The sequence below is a fragment of the Aythya fuligula genome, chromosome 17, assembly GCF_009819795.1.
Source record: "Aythya fuligula isolate bAytFul2 chromosome 17, bAytFul2.pri, whole genome shotgun sequence".
In the NCBI taxonomy this organism is placed as follows: Eukaryota; Metazoa; Chordata; class Aves; order Anseriformes; family Anatidae; genus Aythya; species Aythya fuligula.
In genome coordinates this window covers 2,970,547-2,992,214 of record NC_045575.1, presented here as the reverse complement: position 1 = coordinate 2,992,214, position 21,668 = coordinate 2,970,547, and the positions used below count along the sequence as shown (strand labels likewise).

Genomic DNA, 21,668 nt, shown 5'->3' with positions numbered 1-21,668 from the left:
AAGAAATTTGGTAAGTGCTGAGACCCCAAGTTTAACTGTGCACATTTTTTTATTTATTTCAGCCTTCACAAGGGAAAGGCAGGTATTTTTTCTCTATGGTATGTTTAATCTTATTAATTAACCAGCTAGACTATTAATAATAACAACAGAAAAAAAAAAAAAAAAAAACAGAAGTAAGCTTTTTGTTGCAAGTTAGGAAGTAAAGATACAATTGCAAAACTCAAAGATTTTTGAATGCTCCCATCAAATCCCAAACTATGTGGAAAAGCCAGTGAACAGAATCCATTAAATTTGCATTTATTAAATGTCCACTTATATAAAAGCTAAAAATAGCTTGAGTTTTTCCAATTTTCTTTTCATAACAGTTATTATGATTTTCTGCTTCATCTCAGAAAGTAATTTTGCTGCTGCTGTAGTGTATAATCTGCGTGCCCTTTCTTGGTGCAGTACAAATGACAGAGCACTAATCAGATCAGAGCAACAATCACGTCATCGTTGAGTAACTAGCAATAAACTGTTTTTACAAGGAAGAAAGATGAACTATTTTTAGGGTAACTCTGAACTGAAAAACAGAAAATGATTATACTGTCTTACTCTACATCATTGCTATGAATTTCAAAAGCATTACTTTTGCCTGGGCAGCAGACTAATCCACATAATAAATCTCTGTATAAATGGTCTAGTCAAATAGAGCTTTTAGGATTTTGGTAAAAGTTTTGAATTGAAATGTATGATATCCCCTTTCCCTCCCCCTTTTTCTGCTGGCTTTGAACCACAGGCAGTCCTCCAGCACTGCATCCTAAGTAACCTAGATGCCCGTTTTTGGTGATTATCCCAAGTTTTCAGCATGTCTTATGTCTAGATGTCTATGTTATCTTACTATTGGGGGCATTTATTCAGCAAACCCTCATTTGGAAGTCCAGGCACATGACACCCATAACCTTCAGACCTATAGGCTCTACAATGCAATGCGGGTATTGTATGGTAACGATGGTGATGGTGGTACATGATGGTAATGATGGTACAGAGCTAGCAAGAAGAAAATTTACAGATGGCTCTAGAGATGGCTGTGCCCACACTGTGTAGTCTGCACATGCCTTTTTCCTGAGCTTCTCCCTTTCTGGTTGATACGGTTTCCCTTCAGCGCCTTCCTCCAGCCTGTTCTCTTGCTGCCATCATGGAAGCAGCCTCTGGTGGCAACGCATCGCCTTCCCCTCACTTCAGCTAACTCTACCTGTGCCTGTGTCCTACACAGCGGCCTTCCCTTCACGCTCCCTGAAAATGTGCGTAGGGGAGAATGTGCTGCTTCTCCTTGTCATGGGAAAGATTAGCGTGCAGCTGTTGAGAAAGACTATCTTCAGCTATTCAGCAGTGTGGGAGGGCTTACATGAGGATGTCCTGAGCATCTGTGGACGTGCTCCTTAGGCATTGGTGGGGTTTTGAACCTTCTGGGGGGCATCTGAAATAAATGTCATTAAATGACCCTGAGCTTTCCAAACCTCTTTTTCCTGTAACCCAGCAAGAAACTTGGCACAAAGCATTTATCTTCTATCACTTCTTTCACCTACAAAATGTGAAAAATAAAACCATACAGCCAAAATGGAGTCATCATATTTTATTTTAGTTCTGTTATCAAATATATTTAATGTAAAGGCAAACTAGGAACTGTACAGTTACCAGACTCTCTCTTGATAGAGAAAACAGCAGCAGATTTCATAGGTATGTATCAGAGAAAACCAAGTAATTTTTTGTGTCCAAATTACATCTGAAAGAACTATCAGTGATAAAGTCCATTCTACTTTAGGCAGGAAATAGGAAAAAAAAAGAGAAGAAAAAAACCTATCTAGAAATTCACTAAGCCAAGAGACTAAAGAAGAACAGCAGGAGCTCTCGTCACCTAGACTTATCTCTCTGCTTCTAGTCTTTGATTGTGACTAAGAGGCGCTCATCAGAAATGATGAAGCGTGAGGGACAGTTTCAAGCCTCATCTGCATTCCTTTTACCCTGGGTCAGCCATGGGTCTCACGATGCAATTTTAAGGGCAGTGGCAGTTGCCTGTGGCTCACAGGTTAAAACCACAGTACGAGGGAGCCTTGCATATCTACCTGTTTGGTGTAGCTGGACGTATACAGGAACCACTGTGCCATATTTACATCCATCAATAGCCCTCCTTCCCTGGGATGTCCTTCCTTGGCTAGTGCAACCACTTTGGAATCAGGCTGCACAGATGAAACAGCAAGATGCCCTCAGTGGAGAAAGCCTTTAGGGGACCACAGCTGGCACAGGTGGACAACTAAGAAAAATGAGAAAAAGGTATATGTGCAAGAAAAATGCATTTGTTAAAACCAACAAAAGACAATGGAAAAAAATTCAGAATCCAAGTAATTGTTCTCAGAACCTACTCCTGACGCTGTAGCAATGAACTGTCTCCTGGAAGCACAATCAGTTTAATTCAACCATGCAAGGAAAGTATGACTAGGAGTGTGCAGGCAAGGTCTGTGCAGCTCGGAGTGAAAATGGCTCCATTCTTGCCAGTCACACTAGATGAATAAATACAATAGGGAAGGAGAGGGCCAAGCCAGGAGGTCCACAATTATACAATATTGAGTCCCAGACCTTGCAAAAATGTAATCTTAGAGATACAGAATAAGGAGCAGAGCAATTACATAAGTTTTCCGTGACCCTGGAAAAGGATTTTTTTTTTCCCTTTGATCTCTCTGCAGATGCATGCCATTCCCAGACTCATAAAACAGATTTACGATGAGGTTCACCCTAGTGCAGATTTCATAACAGATCTTCCTAACCATGTTTTGTTGTCACTTAAACAATGGAGGAAAAGCTTCATCGAGTGCTTAGTTGCCCTCCTTGTTTATCCACCAAAACCAAATAAAATACAACAGTTTTTTTCAGAAATGATGAAAGCAACAATGTCGAGAAAGAGGTTACCTTTAAGAAGTCAATGCAATGTCTTCCCACTTTATGCTGATATAAAAAAGGCAGAATTCATAATACAAGCCTATCTTTACCTCCTTCCTGAATGACTTGACCAATGGCTGTTTGATTTTGTTGTTTTAGAAAACATTCTCTCTTACATTCCATTAACTGCTCAAAGTCCTGCCACATTTTAATTTGCTTCATATTTGGCCCATGACTTTCCCGTACAACTTTCTGCTTCTCTCGTAATTTCTGTTAAAAATACAAAAATATTAGATTACTGAAACGGTTTTAAACCACAAAAATTGCTTACAAAGACAGCTTGGAATGACAAGGATTTTTATATGCTACTGAAATATTATTACCTTTTGTTCAAGTTAATAACACTCCTTGCAAGCAATAAATGAATCAGCACCTGGGACTTATCTATCTGCTTTGTATGGATTGACAATCCTTTCAGTGTCTTAAAACCGCCTAAATAATGGTCTCATATACTTGAGAAGTTATGGTAGAAATCTGAGTTTATTTCCATACAGAGCTCTTGCAGTGTCAAGTTGCAGCCTGCAATGCATTCATATTATCATATTATAGACGTGAAATTAAAGTTTCACAGCAAAACCTGCTATTGATCATTAATAGTGGTGGCCCAAACCTGCAGAAATCACTCACAGACTGACTCATAAAAAGAAAACTAATAAAAGAAAGATGTTTAGCATGAATCGTAAGCCTAACTTCTTCCGCGCTGATCTGAGCTTCATGCAAGATTAAAAACGGACAACTGCTTTTGTTTAGCACTGCTACAACGATGATCCCTTGGCCTTTAATAACAGTGATAAAGCTGACAGGCTCAAAATTTATTGTCTTCAACGGGTTGCTTTATATACAACATAAAATTTGAGCTGGCACAGTTTGTTATGTCCATGTTTCAGTTTCTTATCCAAATGGTTTACAGGGAATGTGCTGTCACATTAAGCTGTTTGACTATCTTTTACAAGTGGCTCATGCTATACTCTGCAGGAAATCAAGCCCTGAAGAGCGAGCATGATCTCTTTTCAGGGTATTAATTACCATTGCCAGCAGTAATGGAATTTTCTTTGTAGGCTGCAATGTGCTTTTTATAAAAGACTGACCACAACATTTGGTAGTAAGGCCCACAAAAATATGAACTGTGTGATGTTTTTACAGAGTAAAAACCTCATTCTTACCTTCCCCAGGTTTTCTTGCTCAAGGATCATTCGTGTATACTGCTCTCTAAAGGAAATATATGATAATTTTATTATGATTTTATTTGGTTCTAAATAATAGGACAGAATAATGATATAACCATGGAAAATTCTGAAGGTATTATGAGGTTCATGCATAGATAGTCAGAAGAGAAAGCATGAAGGAACCTTTTATTCATTAGACAACATATCCTTGACATCAGGGATTGCCTTGATTCTCTCAGTTGTGCAGCTGGCAAAAGTGGTATTGGATAAAATCCCTTACATTTTCAAAGCAGGCATAATTACTGCTGCTTCCAGCTTGAAGACAACAGCAAGATCGTTTAGATAAGACATACTTGATCCCTTTTTAATGATGTATTTATGCTAGTGGTATTCTAAGCTTAGCCCTTGGCCCTAATTTGTACAAACATCAGAGTTTACAAATCCACAGCCCTTAATTGCCATGAATGTAGGGATAGAATGAGTGGGAAAGTAGAGGAATGAAGAATAGCAGTTCAGTCCAGGTTTAACAAATCCAGTCACTGCAATAGAACCGCTGTGTGTCCCTCACCTTCCAAAGACAGCCGTCACATTTAGGTGCCTAAATATAGGTTTAGAAGTGTAACTGTTGACATTCGTTATTAAAAATCTTGGCTGTACACCTTTGCCTGTAACAAGTGGCTGGGTCGCCTTCTGACACAGGCAAACTTAATACATGAAACCTGACAATACGATATTGCAAACCATAACGGCATGATTCAGATACATTACTATGTTTGTGTTTGTTTGTTTGTTTTTGAAATAGGACAATAACAATCTAAAAATAAATTACTGTATTTCATGTGTCATGGTACGCTTAGAGACTGAGCTTTTGCTAGTGGAATAAAAATTAACCCAGTTCATCTAAAGAAATTTTCAAATTGCTCAGGATAGAAGAACTAGGTATAGCGAAATCCTAATTTCCAGAAAGAAATACCAGCCTTTCTGCTATCAGTGTGAAGGTTTGCTACAGCATAGTGAGCAGCCGTGTAGAACCAATGCATCATGTTTCTTATATCCCTTCCTTCTATTTCTATGAGCTACTCCAGGATTTCAACTGGAGCACTTGGGCCCCAGGCCACCTGGTCCTGCCTGCCATCCTCCCTGCAGAAGGGATGTGCAAGGAATGCAGCTGGATCGTTTTATGATCTGTCACTCTCGGACAATTCAAGCCAGAACAAATCAGAGCAGTCTTGAGACTGCTCCAAGCACTGTGCAGACACAGCTGATCCCTAGCAATCCTCACCAAATCAGAACAACACTGAATCTTCTTATTTCCACTGGCGCATAGCGTATGTTCACACACATTTGGCCTCAAGAACACGTGCTTTTTTTTTTTTTCTTTAATAGAATTTTCAAAGTAATCATCAGAAAATAAGATGTCTTTCCTAGTAAGTTTTTCTTTACTATTTATAATGATGACTGGAAAGAATGCAACTTGATAACTTCATTAAAAAAAAAAAAAAAACACACACACAAACTTCTATTTTTAGAGAAGAAAATTAACTTTTCACATTCCTAAGAACTGACTCCACGGAACAGAGAGTTTATGTTCAAAAAAAAGAGTGTTGGAATTAAGACATTTTTTGCTCAATACGTTGTTAGGAAAGTGCTGTTCTATTTATGGTTCATTTTCACTCCGTTTACATTCCAGTGCCTGCTGAAAAATACGTTCACATTCTAAAATGATGTCTAGAAACATTTTGTTATCTTCTCATTTTTTGTAAAAATCTCTATATGGAACTTCGTTGTAATTCATTTAAACACAACTGGTTTGCGACCTCTTACGGAAGGTCAGAAATGTGTGTAGTCACCGTGAGAGGGATGATTTCTCTAGCTTCTGTGCCCACAGTTAGCAAGTGAAGCAGGGACAGCAGAGATAATGCTCTGTTCGCATTCTCCTCACCATACCTGGAATGACATAGCTGGACTCACCCTTAATTCCAGCATTTGGATTTGGGGGCTTGTCTGCGTGAGTATCGACACTGTGGATGTTTCTGTCACAAGTGTTTGAGCTGGAGCATTTTTTTGCTTAACATTTGTGAATAAACTCGGACCCTCCCCTTCCCTTCAAGGCCATAAAAGGCCAGTGCCTGCTGCTTGACCCGCATTTCCTCTCAGCTGCTTGGCTGAGCTCTGCTGCCTTTCATACTAATGAATGTTCACATCATCACTAAGATTTTTCTCACAGCTATTTCTCTTTTTACCCTTCTGCTTCTTTTTTTTTTTTTTTTTAATCTGCCTTCATTCAATAAATCTTTTGCATCCTTCAGCTTTCTGTTATTTTGTGAGAGTAAGAAGCTCCTTAGCCTCCACTCACTTTATGTCTTTACATCTTTTTCTTCTCTCACCATAACATTATTGGTTTTAATTCATTTCTTACTCTTATTTTTCCTACATTGTTTTCTGCATAGTATTTCACTATTTTCATGGCTTGGATCCTTGCAGAAGGATATTAATCTAGCCTTTCATTTCCTAGCAACTTCTGGTTCATGTTCTGGAACAGCAAGAGATGCAGCTCCACTGGCACCACTCTCAAGGTGCATCAGGACAATTTCTAGTTTATGAAGGATCTGACAGAGGAGACGATCTCATCTCTCAGTGTCTCTTGACAGAATCCTTGGAGTTTTCTCATTGACATGTGGCTGTCTCTATCAATGGCCCCACTCCAGAGCCTGTAAAATCTTAGCTATCAGCTACTGCCTTTTTCCACTCCACTTCCCCAATGAGTGAAGAAATTGCCTCAGGTGATACTGAATGATATTTGATTGTTTGCCAGGTTTGATGGGGCAACCTGATCTAGTGGAAGGTATCCCTGGCAGGTGTATTGGAACTAGATGATCTTTAAGGTCCCTTCCAACCCAAACCATTCCATGATTCTGTGTTTACTACCCACTTACGGTTCCTTCCCTAGTTGCCACCACCGCAAGAGAACTGTCCAGAAATTGTTCTGAGAGGTAGAGACCTAAGAGGACAGATATCTTGGGAAATTAACTTATTCTTCCATTTTCTTTAAGAAGTGATAAAAAGCTAGTGGTTCTGTTTTCTTGCTGTGACATCTGCATGATGGATTGTCTAAAGCTTTAAAATGAAATGCAGAATGATTATTATTTATCTAATTTAGTTTTGTCTTTGCTTTACCACTCAGTCATGTCTTTGAATCGTTTTGTGAATGGGACAATTTTGCGAAGCATTTTGGCATGTTGCACAGAAAGCTGTACATGAACCACAGCTCTGACATGACAGTTTATACAGATCTCAAGCAACAATCTGTCACGTCTCTGAAATACAAACGCAGGAATTTAGGAAGAGGCCTCACGTTAAAGATTGATATTGCTGTGGCTTTTTAAAGCCTACACAATAAAGCAAACTGTAGGAATGCTGACTGATGCAGGTTGTGAGATGGAGAGGTACAAGGCAGAGCTGTTGTCCCCTCTGCAGTGAACTAAAACTGGTGTACTCTGCAGAGATTCCTTTAGACAGTGTGACTGCACTGTTGAGGAGGCCCAATCGTACTTTCAAAAGATCAAAATGTTTTTCACTCATTCCATTCATTAAAAATGTAAAAAAAATAAAAACAAAAACAAACAAACAAAAAACAAAAACAGACTTATTGGTCTAACACAGCAGACCTTAACTTTACTACTATAGATCTACTGTTTGGGTAAATATTTTCATGACTGATAAATACTATTGTGTGAAAGCCACAGACAACTTCATAAATCTAGTCACAACAACTTAAACTTGCTCAGTTTGTCGAAAACTAGAATTTAAGATTTTTTTTTTGGTCAAAAATAAAACTAGCTGGAAAACAGGATCGCTATTTCATACAAATTTCTAAAATTAAAAAAATATATGAAGAATAAAACAGGTATTTTCACACTTTTATCAAATGAAAGTTAAAAATATTTCATTATGTTTTTTTTCTGGCGTTTAATTTTGGTGGGGCTGAACCAGCCTGTGGACTTTATTGCCTAAATTTTGTTTCAACTTTTATATTGTATGAAAAGATTTAATATATACACAATTTTAAACAGGATACTTTTACAAAAATATTTGGTATGTTGTAAAGCATAAAAAATCTGTATGACATGGTAATATTTAGATTTCTTTGCACAGATAATTAAACCAAAATATCTCATTCTCAAAAAACATTTCAATCTTTTTGGCAGGACTGCATTATTTGAAATGGAAAACTACACAAAATAATTTATCAGCTCAATTCATAACCTTTTCTGTTTCTCTTCCTACCAGACAAAGGCAAGGGGTCCTGAAAAACCTCTCAGTCTGAAGCAATCGTTCTGTCAATTAAATTGAGTGTAAAAATGAAGGTTACTGTGACGGTATGGAACATTAATCATTCTACCTCCAGTGAAAACTGCAAATAGTAGCAAACCAAAATGCATTTCGGATCTGTCTATGCAGTCCTCCATTTCTGTACTAGGGATGGTGATAGCTATTACACCTGAAAGAACAGTAGATTTGTAAGAATTGGCCAGAATCTGAGGGCAGCATGTGGTTGCTGTCTTTGAGAGGTGGTAGACCAACTCCTGCCTGCTGGAGTCTTGGTATAGACTTGGCAGAGGGATTATGTCTGGTAGAGTCACACTTCCTGCGGGACCTAGCTGAAGCACAGCTTTTCTGAGCCTTTGCCAGCAGGGGCTGCAAGTTAAAACCACTATCTGGGGCCTATAATCTCCAGCAGGAAGGGAAAATCTTTTGGTATGTCTGAGAGAATTCATAGGTTTACAACAGTATATACTGGAATTCAAGATGCTTATTTTTAGATTATTATAGTGTTTCTAAATTTATCAGGTGAACTCCTTCAGTTCAAATGCCAGTGAGAAAATTCCTAACTTTAGTCTTAGTTTATGAATATCCCTCAAGTTAACACAAGGAAACACAATAATCCATTTACCGAATTGCCTTTCGCCTCTCCTGAGGATCTGGGGAGACGTACATCTTCATTTCTTCTTTAGCACGTTGGAGCTGTATTTCTAGATTCTATAAATGAAGACACAAATGTTTTAAAAATATATAATTCCTATTTCATTTCACAAAGAACGATTTAGTCCTTCCTGTGATCTTACCCTCTTCATGCAGTTTACATAACGGTAGTTGCTTTCTTCCTGAATGCACTCCTCAAGGAGTCCTTTCACTTCCTGTAGTACAGGAATAAGATTTCAATGGATAACATAACTCAAAGTCCATAGTACATGCCCTGTGTTGCTATATAAACCACGAGAGTCCATAACAGAAACAGGCATAATTCTGAACTGATCCTTTCTTAAATGTTTATATTTGGGCTTTACAGAAATCTCTCTTAAAGGGAAAGATAACTGAAAGGGTAACATTTTTAGATGTGCAGTTTCAGTCACAGTTAGAGAAGACTGTTAATTGTTGTTTACTAATAAATCTTCTACAAGACACAAGCACTACCAGAAGTCTTGTTTCTAAGCACATCTTAAGTGCTAAATATGGTTCCTTTCCTAGAACATGTCTGCAAAACGTATGTTAGAAGCTATGAACACGTTGATGGTATGTCAATTAGCAATCAATAATTATGTTGAGGGGTATGTAGATAGGGGGCTAGTCCCATCCCTTAACGGTCAAAGAAAACATACCAAGAATATTGGTAATTCAATGGAATTTGGATTACATGTACTCCCAAACCACAATGAAGTTGTCAACTCCAAAGCTGTGTCACCATATGAATTTCAGACCATCAGCTGGAAAACTGAATTCACCAGTTCCGCTGCAAAAGTTTGCTAACAGTCACGTCCAGCCTAATCAGTGGACTTGATTGTCATCGTGTGTTAGAACATGACTAAGGTTTGTCTGCCAAGGAAAAAGCCTAGGTTGATATTGCAAAATAGTTCTTACAGAAGGTCTACCTCATAGCAGGTTCATCTGTACGTTCTTTTATTATTCTTGGATTAAACCATATATAGGTACTTTTACTGCAGGGAAAGAATATCTATATATCCACCTACACTTTAAATGTACACCTTTTTTATTGCAAAATACATTACTTATGTTGGCAAACCCTTGAGAAATCCAAGTCCAGACAAAGCTCATAGGAGGTAATCTAGTGAGATAAAGCAGATTCATGTACATTAATACTGACCCCACATCAGAGTATAAAACTAGTTTAGGTACCTCCCTTCCTAGAAGTGTTGTAGTGCAAGCAATATGTAAACTACATACAGACAAGCCCTTAGCTATACTTATATGGCTGCATTTAAATATATATATATATATTTATTTTTTTTGTCTATAATTTTCAAGAATGCAAGACAAATCACATTTAATAAGTATCCTTGCCATCAGTTTCAGTGCGTTAATTAACCATTGGATTGGTTTTGCTAATGTAGTGAATCTGCTAAATGCATTTGAAGATTTGTCTTCACAAATTAATCCTTAACATTTCGTTGTCAGATTCTTTCCTAACGGATACTATTAGGTCAGCAGGATTTCTGGCAGATGGATCTTTTACAATACTTTTGCTAACCGGTGCTGGACTTCAGTGGATGGAGCGATGTACCACTGAGCTCATTCAGAACAGGAGATGTGTGGGTCTGTAGCTAGTCCACAGCAGCTTCATGCATGATTTATGTAGTTGTAGATCACCACTTACTCATTTCCACCTGCAGTGAGCTTCCATATCAAAAGGGAAGACAGGGATATATCAAACCATAATAAATATATATAATAAATAACATGTTGCACAGCATTTATTAATGTGTGACCAAGGCACCATCTTACCTGTTCCAGCGTGGAGCGATTGCTCTCTAGCCCTGCTGCACAACTGTCATACTGGATTTTTTTTTCATCGCATTCTTGAGTTAATTCCTTATGTGAAAAGGGCAAAAGAGTACATAAATAAAGCCTTCAACTGACTGACATGTGACATTCAAGCAGGCTCCGTTCTTGTTGGTGTCACACATCAACCTCAGCTATTGGCATGCTCACCAGCACTTACATAAAACTAGCTGGCACGTGGGTATTATTTATTACACATGGTAAAGCTGCATACTGGCAGATCAGCTGTATACACCACAACACAGCATGCAAATTTCCTCTTTACAGCCACAGCCATAGCTTTAATGTGGTAGACAAATATGGCAGTGTTTGCAAGAAGAAAGGAAATATAATTACAAAACTGAAAATTAAGAATTTACAAATTTCATAGCTCTATTTAATTCTAGAGCAATGAGAGAAATCTGTCATTCATACGGACTAATATAGGTCTTAGATCAATTAAATATTATTTGCAATCCATTTAAAGCAGAAAAAGCTTTGAAACTAATTTCAAAATTAACTTTGCTATGATTTCAAACTACGATTTTTTAAATTTTCCCCTGGTATAGTAATTACATTTTAGATTATTTTATTTAATTATTTAGATTATTTTTAGAAATTACTATAAAGGACAAAATATTTGCCTGATTTTGTGCCTGTACTGTCAGCTTTTAAGAATTCCATTCTTGTTGCTTGTTAAAAATCACTGTTGACCTATTCTGGTATTTCCAGCTTTCCTTCAGGGTTGATTATGTCCTTGTACAACACAACAGAGAGCTGTAAATGATGTTTCTTTGTAATTTTGACCTTATTTACATAGAATGAGAGGAAGGTTTAATAGATTAAAATAAACCTACTTCAAAGGCAAGAAAAAACACACAAAACAAGGTGTGCAATTAAATAAAGTTGATGAGACACAAGGGATTTGCATTATTTGAAGCATTTAGGCATCTGATAAGTGGAATCAAACTAATCATATTCTGACTTCCATTTTTATGTGGTCTTAGCTCAACCTCTAAACTGCATTGCCATGAAGTTACTGGTGCCTTATGAGGGAGAGGATGTGCATAGACATATAAACACTAGAAGTCTGTACATACAATAAACTCCTGCTGTAACTGTAAGACTTGACTACATGGACAAATTTGCAGAGCAAAACATAGGACTGCCTCCCAAAGTCTGCTGCTGCCTACCCTAATTCATTAACAAGCACTGTTTAAAGCTTCTCTGAAGTTTTTCTACTAACCTGGCACTTCTGGCGCAATTGTCTCAGTTCTTTGATAACAGGAGCTAAGCTGGACTTCTTCTCTGCCACCATAGTATTCAGTTTTTTTACCTGATAGAGTGACAAAATAATATACTTTAATAATATATTAATACTACATTTACATGATTGGGCATGTAAGGAGAAAAAAGAAAACCAAAATATGGAAAGAAAAAACATGTGACGTAAGGAGACTGAACTATGTATAATAAAACATAAGCGCAGGCCTAATTAACTAAGGGAAAGAGGCCATATTGCAGTAGGGTCAGTACCACAAACCAGACAAATTCTGTTTCCATTGTTTGAAGTGAGAACACCACAGACATGTCCAGAAGACAGTCTATGTGCCAGACACCTAAACAACTTAAGGAGTGGGAAAAAGGAATGAGCTGTATAGACATGACTGAAAAAAAAGAGATCCTTAAAACAAAACAAAACAAACAAACACACCCTGCATAGGTTAAATAAAATTGGAACATGCTTAAACAGAGTCAATTTAAAATATTTATACTGAAAATTCAAATTCTATCCAGCTTTCTATTTGAGATTCATTCTATTTAATTATACCATTTTATTTCTAACGTGCCTTAATGATTTCAAAGAACGCTGTTTTGCTTTGGGCTCTTTTATTTTGCTTCTGTGGCTATGTATTAAGTTGGAAGACCACAGATCTAAGTATAATTGAAAGTTAGGCTACACAGAAAAAGAAAAAAATATTTAGCTCTTTGGGAATGTTAAATATTGGTTTTTAATGAATGCTTAACTCCAGTGATACAAGGAAAAAAAAGATTCTGTTAACAATTCAAACCTCTTAACTTTTCAAATACTGTGCAGGAACAAATATGAAACCACACACACAAAAAAAAAGTTAAAACCAAGACGATATCTCTACTGTTTCTGAAGAGGAGGGAAGTAGGTGTTTCTTTCTTTCTTTTTTTTAATAATTCTAAATTTCTTCTTCACTCATCAAAAGAAATGTACATTTTAGTAAACCTTTCCAATATACATTTGCAGGTCTATACTGTTTGAAAATACACATTTTTATATATGTTTATGTTTATATAACATATACTAAAGGAAAATGAAAAAAAACAACCAAAAATATTAAAGTTAGTTTTATACTCTGAGGAACCAGAAATTGAGATTGAAGTAGTACAACAATTTAAGACAAAAATCACCATTTCAGACATGTTGTCTAGTGTTCGGCCTTTCATTTCATCCATTTCACTCTTTACTGCAGATACTCTTTCCAGCTCCTCCTGAGTGTAACTATATCCAGAAATACCTTTTTTGTCTTCAATTGCTTGCTGCAAACACACACACAAACAAAGGCTGAGTGTGAGTCCATTAACTGAGTAATAAACCAAATTCCTTCAAAGAAGTGAAATACTGTAAAGGAAGTGGAAACGTACTGTAATCAACTTATTTTGAAAGTGATTAATAATTTAGCTGCTCCAACAACTGACTTTTTATCTAGGGCCTGTACAGCAAGATAATAACAACTTCCTATAATACACCACTATTGTGTCATCTAACACCCAATGAAATTAACAGAAAGTTTCCACAAAGTAAACTAAGCTTTAGGTCAGGCTCTGTTGTAAATCTAGATGCTTAATCAGAAGATGCAATGTAGCTAATTATTTTATAAACAACTGTCAAGCTAAACTAAGTGAACACTGTATTCATTATAGTAATACTATATATATATATACACTATACTATAGTAATATATTATACTACATAATATACTTACATAAACTTTACATTTAATTAAATGCTGATGTAATGGTATTTAGCAATGCTTGCTCATTAAGTATGTAAGGAAGAGCTCTAATTTGAAAGCTAGGTGTTGATTATGCATCCACAATTTATTAAAAAGCAAAATATTCATTCTTAAAAGCGTCGTCTATCTGTGAACTCCAAGCCCATTGTCCTCCAAAACCTTTTATAACCATACGTTTAAGAAAAGATTTATATCTACTATTAGCTACTGCTACTATGATGGGAGCATTTTGACTTTAATAGCAGGGTATAGTCTGACAGGTCATTGTGCCCAAGGCTAGGAAAGGTATCTTTGATATCATAGGGAAAACGTGTGCACTAGTCATCTGAGGGTACGAATGTAGAATTGGCAGGATGCACCGGGAATGAACCTACAGATAACAAGAACGTTATGAAGTCAAAGCTCTTTGGTTTTGCTACAAGGTAGTTTAGAAAAGGTCAGACTCGTATAGGAACACGGTATTGACCATGTGTAGCTGCATCACAAAAAAAACATTTAGTGCTTTTTGTCTGCAGTGATTATATTGTGAGATGACTGGTGTACGTTAGTTATCCTGCTGTAAATAAACACATCGTAAGTGACAACATACATCCACACACCCTCCTTCTACCTGAGTAGCAATCACGAGAACAGCTCTGATCCTACTGCTTAGGTGCTTCTTTCTACCCAGTAGCAGTTCTGGTTTTATTTTTAATTAAACGTGAGTGCCTTACTGAAATACCATGACATCATCCACTGCAACTATGTGAATATCTTTTCACAGACTGTTTTGTGTATTTTTTTTTTAATTGAGCAAATAGTTTTATGTTTAAAAAATGCAAAATATGTACATGTACCAAAAACAGATATAAATAAAAATATTTTGATAACAAGAGTACTGATATTAAAAGAAAATTCTACAACAATTGATTTTTGTGAGCTAAAAAATGAATCTCTTTGCATTTGGGATGATTGTATACAGCCCACATGGTTACAGTTAAGAAGAGCAAAAAGATTTTTACTCTTCTGGCCTAGAAAAATCATTCATCCAGTTTAACATTTTTCACTTACTGTGAAACACATTTTCTGCTAGATTTTCTGGGGATAGAATCTTTACTTCCTGCCCCCTCTTTTTTTAAACATTATTCCTATGTATTTCGTAGCAGTAACTTGAATCCTACTTGCTGTTGGTATTATTTTCAAAGCCCTTACTATGTATGTGGATACCAAAAACTAATTTAAGAATCCAGCCTTGCTCTAACTGGAGTTAGTGAAGATTTACCATTGACTTCAAAAAGCAGGGTCAAGCCCCTCATTCTAAGAAATGGCAGAACATTCATGACTGCTTGTAAAAAAAAAAGTTGCTGAACATAAAGTACAGCAGCTTAGCACAATCAACAGACAAAAATAAATTTTGTACCCTAATGACTAATGACAGCAGGAGCACTGAGGATGATATATATTAGAAACTAACAAAACAGCATCTATCTTATTATATAGCTAGTTATCAGGGAAGCAAGGATGATGGACTGTGGGAGTAGTAAATGCCTGTATTACCAACTGCTGCTGAATAGCCTCGTGGCGCTGTTTTAGAAGTTCTTCTGTCCTCTGGAGGATACCATACTCAGCTGTAATTTCTGCTATTTCCAGTCGCTTCTTTTTATAAAATGTGTTCTTGCTCCGGAGCTTATTAACATAGTGTTTAAACTGGAATGAGAGAGAAGAGAGAGAATCGAAGCATTTGTCATTCAATGTAAAGCAAAAAAGGACCTCATCACTGACTGTTGCTATATAACATGTAATTATCCTATTTGGACTGCATATTGAAGGTTAAGTGTTTAAAATAGAGGACTGGAATTAAGGATTCCCAGGGTCTACTTAGTTCCAGCTCTCTGTTTGCTGTGTGAGATAAGAAAACCAGCTATATTGCTCCGCATCCCAGCTCACTCATTTGTAATACAGAGATCATTCAGCTCTACTCATCACCAGTTGACAGCTGGAAAACTAATCACTGTTTGCAAAATGTTCTGAGAATCATGGATGATAAAAAGGTAATGTAATAGGAATTTGCACTTTTAACAGAGCACCAGATCTCAGCAGTGCCTACCCGCAGAGAGCTCTGCAGACCAAGAAACATGGTAAGAAAGTGCAGAAAAATAGAGCATGGGAAAAACATTAGCTTTCTTTTTGATTACTAGTTCTCAATAGTTACAATTTTATGTTCTGTTGCATTGACTGTTGCAGAACTAAATGATATCACAAGCTAGGGTTTTAAAAACAGAAAAATAAAAGCAAAGAAATGCAGTATGTTTCACCCCAACCTAATGTAATGGAGAATTTGTATTTTTATTAAAGACTAAGCATAATAATTCATATCCTTACAGATAGCAGCCTTCACTAAATTATATCAGAATCCAAGTGTGCTCAATTTGTAAGAGATACGAAAAATCAGGTGTTGAAAGAAACATGTAATGTTTTTCTTTGCCTGAATGCTTTCCATATGTCAAACAGGCTTAGCTCTTTGAGCTGCCAGTCACAGCTCTAAATGCATTCAGATCCAAAGATGGAAAACAAATACAATTTATTAGAGTAAATAGCGTAAGAATAGGCTGCAGAATGTTCCTCGTTGAGGAGGGTTCAGCATGTGCAGAGTGAGTGCAAAACAGGCAGGCCCAGGCAGAAAATGGGAACCCTGCTACCACTGATAGGAGTTTAAAACTCAAAAGAACTTAGATTTTGAAATTACATTATTTTCTTGTTTTTGCAAAATGATGCCACTCTCCCTTCTAAAGAAGAAATTCAAAAAAACAATGTGACCACAGCCTCAGAACCCCCAGAGTAACTGTATGTTCTATAAAAAGTGTCCTGGGCAAAACGCCCAAAATGAAATCAACCCTGTTCATCTGCCATCCTGTGCAATATCTAGGCCAAAGCTGCTTCTCCCTTGCTATGCTCCACAACTATTTTTAAAGCCAAAAGCTATAAACGTTTTTGGTGAAAGAACAAACCCACAAATTACTCAATGTGCTCTATGCAGATTGGACTATGTGTGGCTTTGGAATACCATTTTACATTGTGCGTACTACCTAGGACAAGGATAGACAAGGTCACCTAAGCCACAGCACTGCACAACGGAGGCAGTTCTGCTACAGTCCTGCTGTCTTCATTATATGATTGCCAAATTAGTGTGGTATTACCAGAATTAATTATTTTTCATAGCAAATTCACTTCTATCCTCCTAGTTAATATAAAAGACTTTTTTTTTTTTTTTTTTTTTCTCATTTAGGTAACACCAAGTTTTCTGTGATTTTCAAGAGATTATAAGAATATAAATAGAATCTCTCCAGCAAACCAAGGAAAATTTAAGAGGAGCAGAGTCTTTGGTCTTGATGGAGTAGTTCCTAAGAGATTTCATTTGATCAGTGGAATATAGTAAAAAATTATGTAAAGGATTAAACTTATTTTGTATGACCACATACACCAATCAAAACTGAACAATTTTCTGACAGTTTATCCCAGGGTGAAAAGCAAACTATTGTTCTCTTCGCTTCTATAACTACTTCTAAGGTCTTGAAAATAGCTTGAGTGGGAGGTAGAGTATTTGCATATTCAATATGCACAGCATAATGTATTTTACAATGGGAGTCAAAGGATCTTGTTGATTAAAGAACTGATTCCACTGAAGTTCTATTATTAGTTGATTAAGTCTATATAATAAAAAATTCATGCAAAATGAACTACAAGCTGCTCACACTGACAAGTGAAATCTATTCATTTAGGAGATAGATGTCTATCTTTCACCGCAATCTCTGGCTTTTTAAAAGTAAGCAAGTTTTCACATAACTTTTTTTTTCCCCCCCCCACAAAGAAGGTGAAACAAGATACAAAAAACAGCAGCAAAATGATAATATAATGCCTGTAGAAAATCAATCAATAGTTTGGCAGAATTTTCAAAAGACTTCACCTACTCCAACTGTGGCACAGATTACCCCTCAAAATCTCACTAACTGAAACCTTCTTTAGATCCAGGGCCAAACGCAGAGCTGGAGCTGTTAGATTTAACTCCACTTAAGTCAGCAGCTAATAGGGATCTTCAGGAAAAATTAGGTTTCTCCAGTCTAAAAGCTAAGAATCATTCTGTTAGGTTTCCAAAAACTACAAATAAATTTCTTGCAAAATAATAGTGCTTTCACTGTTGTAAGCATTACTTCTCAAGCTTTGTATATCTCACGCTCCCATCTATATGTATGTGAAAAATCAAGCCCTTAAAATGCTATAAAAGATTGGATTTTACTGCGGCTTAAATACTACAAAGAGTTCAAGAAAGAATAGCTATGTCAAGACATATCACTTTAAAGTAAAGTTAACCACCCAAAAGGATTGCATTTTTGACCAACAGCACTTTCCCATAGACCAGGTCAACTGCTCCCTGTGTAGAAACTCAGCAGGCTCAACCTACAGAATTCCCATGGATCTGTCAGTGCCCCCAGTAATGCACCATTCGAGGCTGTGTCCGCCAGTGAGCTTTTCTTTCTCAAGCAACTTAACGCAAATAGTTATTTAAGCTTCAAAGATTAAATGACTGGACAAGGACCAAATGTTGGCACTGAGTTAGCAGTTAAAGTAAACAAGCCTGTAGACTCATGTTTGCTAGCCGAGCCAGAGCCCCCTGAGATATAAAAACTATCCAAATGAAAGCAACGAAAGATTATGATTTTCCCCCTTGGCTATTTTTATGGGCGACTGTAACATAAAAAGCGTGGAATCCAGACTGTGAAACAGACTGAATGGAAGCAGGACTTTGCTATCTCATATAAGGTCCTGTAGCAGGCAGGTATCTAGCATCCCTGGGCAGATTTCCTGTATTGTGTTCCATGTTTATTGAAAAATCCACCAGTTCTGGTATGTTAGACTTCTCCACTTACTTTAGCTGAAAGCAATTGCAATCAACAGGTTCTCTCTCAACGCTTTTTTGAAGTAAGTGTTATTGTAATTTTACATATGACAAAATTGAATTGCAACTATCAAATGATCACAGTCCAGCTCCTCGAATGCTTGTGCCTATACTGTAACTATAAATCCTTCCTTTCATCTCCTTAAAAGTAACACTTGCCCTATGTGAAGTTTTTACAGTTCTTATTCTAAGATTATCATTAAAGGAGAAAATAGATAAACTTGTTTACAGAAGAGAACAGACCACAGACTAATCCCTCACTTTCAAATCAATTAGAAGTTTTGTGGATTACTGTATCAATTTGATTGTATTATAATCATCAAAATATTCTTCACATGAAAGTGCTACAGAAAATAAAGTATTAATTGTACCAAAAAAAAAAATCTTTCTGAAACACAAAATCAAAAGAAGATTCCAAATAAACAGTTTTGTTAATAACATTTGCATAAGGACAGTAACTGCAGAAAATCTTAGTTGATTATCTCTACTTCTATTAATTAAGGAGCAGATGTTTTAATTTTTTTAACTAGACCAATTAATGGGATACAGACTGTCCAAAGTATTAACATTCAGTTAGGAAAAGTTCCTTATCATGACAGATTTTCAGTAATTTTTTTTAAGAGGCTCTAAAATCGAGCAAGTACAGCCACTGTTGGATATAGTTATTAACTCATACACAGAAGGGCAAACTTCTAAAAGATCCAACCAGTATTATCTCAATCTATTGAAAAGAAAGTATCCTATAATCTGCTCATTAGACAGATAGATCAGGAAAATTCTTCATTAGCACTGAGTTAGGATATCTTTTCTAGGAGTGCTTGCTTCTGGTCAGGAAAGAAATATTAAAATAGCCATTACTAATAATTTGGGCCAATCAGAATATTTTTAATGAAAAAACATTTTCAGTTATCACAGGAAATGCACAGATCAATAAAATCGATGATTTATTCATGCCAGTGGGTGCTGAAAGAGCATGCAGTTCTGTGAAGCTATATTTTATGTCTGAATCACCGCATACATTTGGCTTAAATGATGGTTAACTTCTTACAGCAAAAAGCTTCTGGCTTCTGTAAGAATCCTACAGATTTGCCACTTTTGTTCTCTCGACTTCGCTGCCATCTATTCTCCGCGTTTCATGTTTAAGGAGCCTTTGACAAACAGGAATATAACTGTACCTAGGACTTTAATGAAAAGGTCAGGGGAAAGGTAATAAACAGGATAATATGTCCTCGGTCTGGTTTAAGCCATTTAATGGTCAACTAGTGAGCTCCTTATCAGCTACTCTCTTAAAAATCCATCTGCCTAGTTTGGGGCTTGAAAACTGTTTCTCATCGATTTGGATTGACTCAATCATTTTAGAGGAAGAATGACAGATTTTTTGGCCATACATCTTGTTTTCTGTTTTCAAAGGGTATCAACCTCTACCTTTTTTATAGTTTTACCAGGGTACAGGCAGGCATCTGTATGAACAGATTAAACTCCTTAATATGCATTAATTAATATGCATTAACTCATTAATACGCAAACCTCACATATCTGCTAACTAACAGATAGGACTTTCTATATCACATTCTCAAAAACATTATTTTAACTACTGTAGCTAAGCACAGCCATGGTACGAGTCTATTCTGATACCTTGGGAAAGTCTAGGCTCTTGGGGCCCTATGCTGAACTCTGAAAAGTACAATGTGTTGTGTAAAGAACTAAAAATATCACAGCTTTACCTAGGATCACTTGTAATTGAACCATCTAGCCTTCTAAGTGTCAACATTTGATTCCCTAATTTTCAGGATCTGACAGCTGCAGCTAGGAGCCTGCCAACTTTGCCCCGTGTTCATTGTACTTTGTTTGAAGTACTTAAAAAGATTTCGTAATCATTGAAGCAGACAATTTATTCCTACCTTTTTGTGTGTGTGTTTGATGTAAATGAATTGATTATTCCCTGCTGTTTCTTCTAAGTTCTATTTAGCTGTACAACCTCTTGAACCAACTGGAATGCTGTAACATTCCTTTTTATGATTAGAGGAGAAAGCAAAATACTAGCACCTAAAAACATAAGCCAGGATTGACCTTTGGGTGAATGAAGTGCTAAGACCACCTCAACTGAAGATCCAAATTGTGGTACAGGAGCACAAGCTAGGAAGGCACTAATTCTTTGATTGCCAAATCTTGTGGGTGCTATGATGTAAGAGGATGCAGTAAAGGTAGACAAAGAGAAGATGAGAAACATTGAGCATAGGAGAAAAATAATTCTTTGACTTAAACACACCATTTAGATAAGTTAAATGTGACAGGATTAAAGCCTGTTTACGACTTAAGACAGCAAATCTATTTGTTTTAAAAGATAAATAAATCTTTCTTCCTTTTCGAAAATGGAGGAACTAAATACTAATGTGTGGGACTGCAACAAGAAAGCATAAAAGCAGCTCTCAGTTGTCAGACAGTGGAAAGTGAAGGTTGAATCTACAACCTGTCTGTCTCTATTGAACATACGTAGTGCAGTAGTGATTCACCATTACACTAATCAAGATTTCCTTTGGTATTGGCTCAAAGCTGGAGTAACAGAGCGGTGAAACAGAAAATACAAATTGAAAAACATATCACATTAGAAACAAATCTACAGTGAAAGGTTGTCTAGGTGAGCGATGAACTGAAACTTACTGATGAAAGATAACCTGTTCAATTCACTTTTGTTTCATCACCTCTTCC

At 36.6% G+C, this 21,668-nt stretch overlaps 1 protein-coding gene across 1 annotated transcript in view; it reads right to left on the bottom strand.

The window, feature by feature from the left end:
- Positions 1-1,609: 1,609 nt before the first annotated feature.
- IFT81 (intraflagellar transport 81) overlaps positions 1,610-21,668 on the bottom strand; it is a 42,496-nt gene continuing 22,437 nt past the window's right edge. The window contains exons 11-18 of the mRNA XM_032198960.1: positions 15,563-15,712; positions 13,422-13,550; positions 12,226-12,315; positions 10,944-11,030; positions 9,269-9,340; positions 9,097-9,182; positions 4,140-4,185; positions 1,610-3,186 (exon numbers count right to left, since the gene is read on the bottom strand). Of these exons, the coding sequence (XP_032054851.1) occupies positions 3,004-3,186; positions 4,140-4,185; positions 9,097-9,182; positions 9,269-9,340; positions 10,944-11,030; positions 12,226-12,315; positions 13,422-13,550; positions 15,563-15,712 (843 nt within the window). The 3' untranslated portion in view covers positions 1,610-3,003. The remainder of the gene's footprint in view (positions 3,187-4,139; positions 4,186-9,096; positions 9,183-9,268; positions 9,341-10,943; positions 11,031-12,225; positions 12,316-13,421; positions 13,551-15,562; positions 15,713-21,668) is intronic.